Below are 11286 nucleotides of genomic sequence, written 5' to 3' on the forward strand. Positions count from 1 at the left end.
TTGTATATTTTGCCATCCATCACTTGTCTGGGCAAAATGATGTCTTGACCTTCGCCAACAGAATCTGGGTGGGGCAAAGATTTCGGCTAACTGATTTATGCCTGGTATGGATTGAATCGATTTTAATCACTCCCATAGGAGAGTGCAATCAAGTGCTCAATAAAACACAGGCTAGTCCTTTCCACACCTCCTTATTCAAAGGACTAGGGGTTGGGGTTGCGTGTTTGTATTATTTCCGCTGATTTGTTCGCCGATAAATCTCTTTGTCGCCATAATCGTTAAGTCGTTCATTCGTCACGGACTTTGATTCCCATCACAAGCTAGCTATGAAAGCTACTTAAACTCCAAAAATTCTCAGAAAATCGACAATCCTTAGGTCTCGCAATAATAATTGCATATTAAATTTTAATAATCAAGGTAGCCTTCTATAGTTATGAAAAATAGGAAGCCCTTATTTTTACTATGCAGTTGTTGCCACAGGAACCAGGGTGTGTTAAAATATGGTGTGTTTTGAAATTATGCGACTAAAATAAAGCAAATTGTTGGTACAGCAGCTTCAGATAAAACTGCACAGCCGCCAGCATCAACAGCTTGGTAAACAAATTTCCATTTGGTGCTGAACACTTTTGCAAAATGTGTGCCCTGTGTGTGGGAGTGTGTAATGTTTTCCAAATTTCCTGATTTATTGTGAAACTTTTTATAAGCATTTCAGTTTTCTGTTTGCTATAGTTGGCTGCCATACATGGGAATGTGCGCTGACGGGCACATGACAGTCAGACAAAAGTTTTAACTATAATATGTAATTTAAATATATTTCAAAGTTCTTGCTGGAAGGGAAAAGAGCAATAGTTTAAAGGGTGCAAGTGTTAAATAAATATTAGTGGGTAGTAGCTGCATAGTTTTCCAATTACAATTATATAAACTAGAGTCCAGTAAATAAATGTTACTTTTTTTCACACTCTATTTACAATGTTTAATTAGGCATTTTCTAAAAAAAGAATAACATAACATGACTGTTATTTCATCAAACCATACATTACACTTTTCATAAAGATTGAAAGCTATTCGAATTATACATTAGGATTTAAAAAGTCAATGGCCTGGTTTATTATATGTAGTTACAAAATCGAATGAAAAATTACACTTGGCGTCAAAGAGTAAACTAAAATTTATTGGGAATTAGAAGTGGGCAAGTTCACTGAACTTGGACACAAAAAACAGAAGCTGTGAATACATTTGTAAAGATTGTACAAGCAGCAGAACAATGCTGGAATTGTTTCAGAAATGTTTCTATTCCAAATCCAAAATCAAAAGTCAGTAAAAAGTTTCCAGATTAGTGGTGAGACATTTTTCTTGATCAAGGCTGTCTGAATGTTTTTAATTTCAATTTTCGATTTGTTTTTCGGGCCGGGTGTGTCATCTTGACTGACAAATTGAAACAAATAGCTAGAGATATATCAGACAAGTGCCAAATGTATTGATTTTTGTCTCGGTGCGAGACTGAAAGGAGAGAAGCTCCATAGAAGCAGATGTTACATCTGATGGTGTTGGATAAACTTAATTTACCCAGTTTCGGTTACTCAATTCAGCAGTTTGGCTTAGTTTTGTATGAGCTGAATTATTAATGAAACCCTAAAAAGAACAGCAGAAGGTCAGTCCTGAAAGAAATTTATTGTGTGTCGGCAGTTGTATTGTGTCAAAATTTGTTTGCTAAACGAATGCCAGAACAATAATAAATTAATTAACTCGAGTAGCAGCCAAGAAAGGGCCAACAGCACGTGCCACAAATGCGAATGCGAGTTCCCAATTAAAGCCAGTGCAGAGTTTCATATCCTTAAAGTCTGAACACCCAGCCAGGATGAAGCTGCCCCTCCCAGGACAGACTTATCTGCAACCTGACCACGTTAAGCCAAGTGGAAAGCATAATTCGCGATTTGACTCACTGAAAACAAAGGCCCTGAGTGGAGAGGGAGGACACCTTCGTCCTCCGTTGATAATTACAAGGACAAGAAGGAGATAAGGATAAGCGACAACTGCAGTCCATTCACCCAAAACCTCATTCAGCGAACAATAGCCCAGAACATGAACAGATCCCAGCCAGATGGGCACGCGGATGATGAGGTTGGCGATGACAAAAATGGTTTGCCAAATAGCAAACAATGCTAAAAACTTTTCCGCCACGTAATTAAGGCACAGGAACAATCAGACAAAGCGACAAATCGAATGTAAAGAAGTGATTTTTAAGTGGCTGATAAAATTGCGCATACGCCACGTGGAACTCACCTTAATACCTTACCTTATTGCAATGTGCAAGTGCTTTGTTCAAAACAAGTGCAGTATTATTTTAAATTAACTTTCTAGCTGGGCCACCTTTGACTTTAACTTTTTACCGAATATTCTGCTAATAAAAGTTACTCCAAAACGAAACTAAAGAAACTAGGGTTGAAGAACTTTAGTGGTTTCACGTTTGCCAAAGAGCAAAATGTAGACAAATAAAGTGGAAACAAACCAAAACAAAAACACCCAAAGGCAAAACGTGGGAAAAACCCCTGTGAAAATTCCATGAAAAGGCATCAGCAGGCGCACAGTCGAAACTATTCAGTCCATCTTCCGTCTGCGTGTCTGTCGGTTAGGACTCCAGACCATGAAGTTAGGAAAACTCCCTTCAGAGGAAAAATACCAGGTATAAGCGCAATTATTTTTACCTGCCGGCAATTTTAGCACATTCCACCAAGCGCAACTATGTGCGAATATTTCTTCGACTGGAAAATGAAATAGTGCACACTAAAGAGAATTCAAAACACCGGAACAAAGAACCTGGAATTTAGAATTTTATAATTCGATTGCCCAATATATATTGCTTGCAGTATACCTGCAATAATACTGTTGAAATAATAATGTAAGCATTATCGAGCATCTCGTATTAAATAAACATTTAGTGAAAAATTTGCCAAATGGTGCAATCCCTCATTAGCAATTAAACAATGGAAATAACTGGATGTAGAATGCATTGTTTTTAATTAACCTATAATTGTAGGGGTTTTATTTAACACGTGTTCATTTTATTCAATGGGCCAATAAATAGGCAACTGAAAATGAAAATAATTAAACAATTAATTGGTACAACTAGCCATGGAACATGCAACATAAATAATCAAACGGCCTATTGATTATATTCATTAAATTTGACCCGAATGTCAGGACCACAATCGCTCATTCAAGTCATTGGATACAAAAAAACAGCAAAAAATATGAAATATTTTTATTTAAATCAAAAAATCTCGTGTGTGAAGTGAATGAGAAAGCTGCAATTTATTTGAGTATCGGGCGGATGCAAAAAACTTCCGGGAAAGTGTCAAATAGAAGCCAACAGTTACTGCCACTCAGTCGGTTACTGCTGGCTCTACTGCTCCTTTCGCTTTGTCCTTGCCTCCTTGGCCCAGTCTTTGTTTAGGCAGGAAGAATTATAATTTTCCTGCGTACCCGGCAAACTTTTCACTCAGCACACAACCCACCAAGATATATGTGTATGCGCATAGTTATATTCCACAATGTCTGATGTGTTTGTCTGAGAGTTGCTTTTGTCGAAAGCAACTGCAACTTATTTTGCATATCTTAAAAAATAGAACATACGCAAATGCCCAAGCAGCCCAGCAACGGCCTCAGCCCGCGCCAGAGACCATTATAATACAATAACATTGGGATAGGGAAAGAATCCCCGGGCCAGGGGAATAAGTAAAGGCGGGGCCGGAGACTGGGGTTGAAGACATAGCTTGATAGCGAGTCGAGTGCAGCTGCTGTCGGAGCCATAAAGTTTTCGGTCTATAAGGAAGTTATTGCATTCCCCCCTCCGCTTCCCTTTCGGCCAACAGAAAAATTCGCATTTTCCACACAAGGAAAAACCAAAAATTTAAGCTTTCGTTGTGTTTGTCGAGATATGAACTGCTCAGAGCCGTCCTTGGGGAAGTCACTCAAGTTGTCCTTTCGCAATTTTGCCGGAAGTTAATGAAATAACCCACAGCATGACCAAGGCATTCAAATTCATAAAATTCCACAAATGGCAACTGGGGTTTAAATAAAGGCTTTCCCTTTAAAATGATCTCAAATGCAATATTTTTAAACTAAAGTTGCCCATAATTATTTAAGTTTGTAAGTACACATGATAATGGTATTAAATTGTATTACAGAATATCAATAACTTACCTACTTACTAGAATTAGTCTATTAGTGCCTACAACATACTTGAAATCCCTTTATGACCTTGTTCCAGAAACACATTTTTGGCATTTATTTTAGAGCCCTGTGTATCCCATATCCCATTCCACATAGATTTAAATAGGGTAGAGCACAAGCCCTACCCTGGTCAGTTTTAAATAATTCCTACATAGTTGCATGCCAGAAAGAACTTTGCACAGTTTTTAATCTACGATTTTGTTTTTATTCGAGGGAAATGGAGGAGCTCTGGGTGGCAGCGTTGGGCGATGGGTTGGAAAGCACTTTCGCATTACTTTTGTTTTAATATTGCAGCAAATGGATGAAAGCAACTTGGCATATGTGCGAACATTTTATATGACTGCTGCCACACACACGCTCTCACGAGCTCACGCCCACTCCCACATACATATGAAAGTCATCTATTGTTTTATTTATTTATTTTTTTTAGGTCTGGCCAAGCGGCGGGACAGCAGCGGTCACATGGACAGGACATGGTTGATGCGGATGTGTTTTATAACCATCCATCCTATTCGGATGTGTGCGTGCTCAAGTGGGTGAATTTGTGCGTGTATAAGCCCGTATGCAAGGGTGTGTCTGTGGATATGTGAGGATATGTTGGCAAGGGGATAGGGCGAAAGCTGGGAATCCGCTTTCCCTTTTCTGGCATCCAAGGCCACCGAAGCTGCAGCAAAGCTGAGCGTGCCTCTGCATTTTCCTCATCCAAAACAATTTCAAATTATGTTTGAAAAAAATGATACAAAAAGACACCATGCGTACAAAAATGCCAAAAAAAAGGGGGAAAAAAGTGGAGAAAGCAAGCAGTGCTCTGAATTGAAATAAAAAACTTTGTGTGAGTTCCCTCAACAATAAAATAACTGCGCAGGAAAATATTAAATACTTTCATTAAAACGTTTTTCAGCTTATATTTCCCACCAACTTGTATAAACATATTTCAACTTTTATCATTTACACACCCAGCACCACTCTCGGCCCCCTGAAAACCTCTGGTGCTCAGAGCAATTAATAATAAGTTAAGAACTGGGGAAAAACGAGCTCCATAATGGTGATATTTTGTCTACGGAGAGAGCAAAAAATGGGTTGAATGCAATTAATATATCGAAAATCAAACATGAGGAAACAAAAATCCATTTCATTATTCGAATTATTCCCATTTCCCATTAGGAAACCCCTTTGGATTTGATTCCTTCACTGGGTCACTTGCTATGTGGGACAAAAGGCGTATTCCCATGGAAAAACTAGAATAAAATTGAAGTGAGTGGCAGCTGGGGACCCGTTTTAGCCAACCCCAAGGACCATGCATCCACAATGATGGAAATGCTAAAATAACAATAAAATATCACTTATAGAAATAACCGTTCATGCCAATGAAACAAAAAATGGAAAACAAATTCGAATCAAAATGAGATGAGCCAAAGCCCAACAAAGCAGGGCTTCAGCAGAAATCAATCAGTTGATGGAATGCTTTTACAAAAATTACAATACATTCGACGAAAATAGCATAGGGAAAAAGTCATTGCAGATATTAATACCATTTTTGCTTTGAATGGATATATTTTTAAGCGGGACTCACTACTTAATTTGGCTAGGACTCTTTACTCTGTTTAAAGTCATTCCTTATTCAATAATTAAAGACGGCTTGGAGGTTAAATTCCATCCAGAATTATGGTTATGGGAATGGAAATTGGATTCTTTTTTAGCTTGCCAACATCAAAGCAATGGAAATGGGCTACATGTTATTCCAAGCCATAATTAGTACTGGTGGAGAACAGTCTAGATGAGAAATATCAAAGTGTCTTAGGAATACATAACCCAATGAATGACAGCCAGAAAACGCAATTACGAAATGCCAAACACACGGATATGAGTTTCAAAATTCTAGAGCAAAAAAAAAACATTTTCGGTCTTTTTTCTGAAGATTGGATGAGCTTGCGTCTATTTACAATTTAGTTATGTTATTAGACTTATTCATAATCATAATTTTATCAACATTTTTTCTTCTTGTCTTTGCCCTCGTCTGCTTTTCGAATAAAAGCGCAGAGGTCAGACGCGGAAATAGACTTCGGCCTCTCAATGGGATAACCCAACGCCCGGGACCAAATCAGTTGGGCAAGCACGCCAAGAGCCCGTGAGACGCCAAATAGAACCGTGTAATAGTTCATCTCCATTAGGCAATAATGTTGCAGAAGAACTCCGGAGTGGGCGTCCACATTGGGGAAAGGATTGGCCACCTTACCCAATTTTTTCAAAACTTCGGGTACAATTTTCCAAAGGCGAGTCACCAGTTTTACGCCGGGATCATCTTTGCAGTGCTTCATGGCAAATTCATTTTGCACTGTGAATCGTGGATCGGTATCCCTCAGCACCGCGTGTCCATATCCGGGAACAACCTGTGATAGGATTTACATTTGATTTTTTTGTAATTGTTCCTTATCTTTTCTTTCAATCGAGATTCAACGAACTCTTACCTGACCACCTTTTAAAGTATCATCAATAAATTTTTTAATTTCATCATCCGATGGATCATCGCCAATGGCTTTGCGCAACTTGGTCAGCCATACAAGAACCTCCTGGTTGGCTAGACCATGGAGTGGTCCAGCCAATCCGCACATACTGGCAGAGAAACAAAGGAACGGGTCAGCTAGGGCAGATCCCACAAGGTGACTAGCGTGAGCCGAGACATTTCCGCTCTCGTGGTCAGCGTGGATGACCATGTAAAGTCGCATCAGATCGATGAAATCGTCGTCTGGGAGTCCGAGCATGGTACTATAATTTCCCGACCAGTCCTGATCTTTGTTCAGCTCGCGACATCCCTTGCCCCCCTTAAACACGTTAGTGTAGATAATCGCCGCTACAGTGGGCAGCATTGCAATCAAATTCATGGAATCCTCGTAAATGTACTTCCAGTAGTCGGCCCGCTTAGCTCCCTTGGTGTATGCCTCCACGAACTTACTGTTCATATTCAAGCAAGCAGATGCGGCAGAAAGCTGGGCCATCGGATGAATCTTTTTATCTAGTGCATCGAGCATCTTTAGACAAAATGGAGGCACCTTGCCACGTTTATTCCACTCATTTGTCACGTCCTGGGCCTCCTCTTTAGTGGGCATACATCCAGTTGTAAGAAAATAAAAGGCTCCTTCGGGTGTACCTTCGCTTGATCCTTTCTTCACACGGGGCAGTTTGGCGCAGACTTCTTTTATCGGCATACCACGATAAAAGATACCTTTAGTGGGATGTAGGCTAACAAAAAGAAATTTAAAAAAAAATCTATAAAAAAGAATCCAGTGTATTACCTTGAAGTTAGACAAATCAACAGCGGCAGGCCTCGCATTCCGCCCATTACACTGTTGACTGGGATAGTGCCAATATTAGTCGTTCCGTGCAGACACTTAATACCCAAAAAATAATCTCGCTGCTGAGGTATTACCTTTTCTAATTTAGCTTTTATTCCTTCACCTTTACTGCCATAAGATCGGCTAGTGCACAACTAAAAGTAAATATTAGCTCAGCATTTTATTTAAGAAGTCAAATTAATAATAATACCAATGCCTTTGAAAATGAAAGGTTATGATTGAGGGCCCTGCCATTTCTCATGGTAAAAAGATTTAAATGTATTAGTGTTAAAACAAGAAAAATTGTTGGTGAAATTAGAATTTAGAGTAGAAATGTGAATGTGAATTGAATCGAGGTATAAATGTATCTGAGTGTTTCTATACAGCCTTCTATGTATGTATATTTTTTCGTATTTTTTTGTATGTTTATGAAAAAATGTCAAAACTATGGAAACAAATTAGTAAAGTTGAATTATGACCCACAGCCTGAAGCTTTTTTTTAAACTTTATCCTGCAAAAAAAATCTAATTCGTGTCTGTTGGACGCTTAACACATTTTTGGCCCATTTGTGTGGCTCGTAAGCGGATGCCATACTTTCGCTCTCAACGGGGACAACTCTGTTTGAAATCCCAAAAATTAAATATCTATTTGTTGTTTCAATGGGGGATTTAACCATTGCTTTAAATAATAGAGAGAAGAGGCCAACGCGTGCGAGTGAGTGAGTGTAGTTGGTAGTTTCTCTGCAACTTTCACTCCCAATACCATGGCCCATTTGTTGGCACTTTGGGGAATTATTCGGTTTTTCCCATCATGACTGCTTCTCAACAAATTTATACTTGTTTGTCGTTCTGATTTTGACCAGCTTTGGGGGCAATCAGCGTGCAAAAAAATATGTATATAACTTTGCTTTTAATTAAAACATATTTCACACACAGCCATACACAAATATTTTTCGTTGCTTCCCTAACAGCCGTCAAATGAAATTCAAAACTTTATCGCTTCTATTTTTTTTTTATTTTTGAAAACACTGTTTTAGCCAGAAGCTCGTAAATGGCCATTCAGATAATAAGAATTCCACTTTGACGTTAGCCACTCATTATACCCCTTTTTTTTGCTGGAACTAATATTTTTTATTTTATTAATTAACATTCAATTAGCGAAAACTACTGCGGCCTGGCTGTTTGAGTGGCATTTAAGCCATTCAAAAAATGTTTTAAGCCAGCTATTCAGATGGCAAAAATAAAATTTTTTTTTGCCAGCAAAGTTTTTCTATAAAATACGATTTTTTAGTCTGTTTTAGCTTTATCTCTTTGCTGAAGAGATTTCTCTTAGGGGCTTTTGAATTTTGTTTTACAGTCACTAAACGAAAAAGTATGGAAGGGGACTTTTTGAATTTAAATTTATAATAGAGTTTATGGTTCATTTATTTATAAACTTGGTTTGGTTTTTTCTTACTCATTTATGCAAAATAAATATATAAACTTAAACTATATTTTTCCCAAGTGGCAGACCTCTAAATTAAGTTCTTCTAGTGCCCTTGTTTTTTTTTTTTTATACATTTTACAGAGTGAGTTTTTTCAGGCAGCCGCTTTGGTGTTTGCTTCATTACTAGTTTAAATAATTTCCTTTCGCGTCTCGTCGCACTTTTTTGTTGCTCGCCTTTGGTTCTGCCTGGGAAAGGCAAAAGCCCTTGAATGCGAAATCGAATTTCGCACTTAAGCAGCTGTCAGCAACGGTATCTATCTCACTCGACCCATCCTGGATCCTTCCCCCATGGGACCTTCCAACCGATTTCGCTCTGTTTTTTCTATGTCCTGCAAAGTTGCATCATGGGCAAGTTTCAGGCAAAGGAAAAAAGTACGGGGCGAAAGGTTGGAAACAATTTTGTTGCCTTAATGCATAATAGAAAGTGTCGCATCCATGGCAGCAAAAGTTTAAAATCATTTTATTAACTTGGTTGCTCACCCAAAAACAAAAAGCACAGAAACTCCTAAAAGTCAAAGTAGAGGAAGTAACGCTGGGTTTTTGCTTTTCAAAGGCTTATTCACATTTACTCGGTTAAATTTACTAAAAGTTCGGTGACATTTTTCAGTTTGATGAATATTTCTTGAAGCTTGAACGGAATGTCATATGCAAATGCAATTACAATACTTTTCCCCCTGTCTTCAATTTCTTGTTTGCTGTGAGTAACCCAATCCATGGCCTGGCCTTACATTACTTCACTGAAAATATAAGGCAAGAGTATGTAATAAAAAAAAACAATTTATTTAATTATTTAACTAATTAAAATATATTATAATATTCTACAGAACTTAATTTATTTTTGTTTATATTTCGTTTTCTTTACTCCGATTTTTTTCTGTGTTGGAAAAGCAGGAAAGCTATGTCGGTAAGGACTTAACATGCATCTTCTCGAACTTTGACGTTTCCACTAATGAAAGTTCACCCACATACGTGTGTATGCGAGTGAAAGTCAAGTAGTTCTCGCTTAGGTTGATATTGGTTGGCTTTTGTTGACATCACGTTGAACCTGTTACGAGTGTCAGTTCGATTTTTCTGCTTTTTTTTGGCTGCAACGTGCTGAGGTCACGGTGAGTCGGTGCTCCTGACAAATCGACAGAAAGGACGTGGCCACCTCAAAGGTCAGAGGATTTAGGACATTGAAAAATATTGATAAATATGTACGAATATTTCATTTCTTGAGAAATATAATAATTATACTACACAAAATTTAAAGTTTAAATATATGAAAAAGGTAATTAAGGTAACCAAAGATACATGAATATTCCTTAAATATATTGGTCAATAAAACGCTTCGTTTAGCTTTCGAGTAGCTGCGGAAATATTTCATTATTTTATTATCAACCTCAGCTTTTTATTTCACCGCATGCACTTTACTGTTTATGATAGAAAAAGTGTTTATTCGCGGGAAATATTGCCATTAATATGGAACATATTTGCACTCGAGGCAGTCTGAAGGGCAGGTCCGGAATACGGAGCCGGAATTAATGTTGCTCGTAAATTACACTCGGGAGTGGCTTGTTGGGAGCCGAGACTGTTATTAAATGTTTTATTGCCGTTTGGCTCAATTATTCATTTAACTGCGCTGCTACCTTGCTTTTGCCAGCATTGAGTGACTGATTAAATGGGTGGATAAACTCGAGCATAATGAGTAATTAAGCAGTTAAGTGCCGCGCATAAAAGGGCTCAAGTTCCGTTTCTCCATCTGTATTTCTGCAGATTTATGCCAAGCACAGACCGCTTCCATCCGTTGAATGGATTTCTTTAAAAATAAAAGCAAATCAAAGTGAAACACATTCAAGCACCATTTGGTCGGCAAGTGTTTGCTACTGGTATGGCGAAGAACACAGTACAAAATCAAGAGCTCCTTAAAAGGTTTAATAAACTAAAATGTTTGTGCAATTTCATGATTAATGGTATTGAAAAATGGATCGTAGTTGGTTGTTTAATATTTAATAACACTTATGTTGCAAAGTCGAGGCAGCACCTTTTATTTTCTCTGTGCTGGTACCAAGAACCAACAAGTTATTCAACTTGTTAAAGACGCTTTTATCTCGCAGTTGCCACACAGACTACTCTTTCGAGAAGGAAACGCGGCCAAGTGGTGAGCAGTTAACACAACACACATGTACTCCACCCGAAACCCCTCTCTTCAAATGCTCTGGCCCTCGTCTGCTGTAGCATTGCGCTGTGGATCTGT

The 11286-nt window shown here is 38.2% G+C and overlaps 1 protein-coding gene across 1 annotated transcript; it reads right to left on the reverse strand.

Moving 5' to 3' along the window:
* Positions 1-6152: 6152 nt before the first annotated feature.
* LOC108133675 (probable citrate synthase 2, mitochondrial) lies at positions 6153-7937 on the reverse strand. Its single transcript, XM_017253684.3, has 4 exons — positions 7777-7937; positions 7527-7720; positions 6702-7473; positions 6153-6623 (listed from the first exon to the last, which is right to left on the reverse strand). Exons 1-4 carry the CDS (start codon positions 7825-7827, stop codon positions 6219-6221), a joined length of 1422 nt encoding a protein of 473 aa, XP_017109173.1. The 5' UTR covers positions 7828-7937; the 3' UTR covers positions 6153-6218.
* Positions 7938-11286: the final 3349 nt, after the last annotated feature.

This window comes from Drosophila bipectinata, chromosome 3R (genome assembly GCF_030179905.1).
Source record: "Drosophila bipectinata strain 14024-0381.07 chromosome 3R, DbipHiC1v2, whole genome shotgun sequence".
In the NCBI taxonomy this organism is placed as follows: Eukaryota; Metazoa; Arthropoda; class Insecta; order Diptera; family Drosophilidae; genus Drosophila; species Drosophila bipectinata.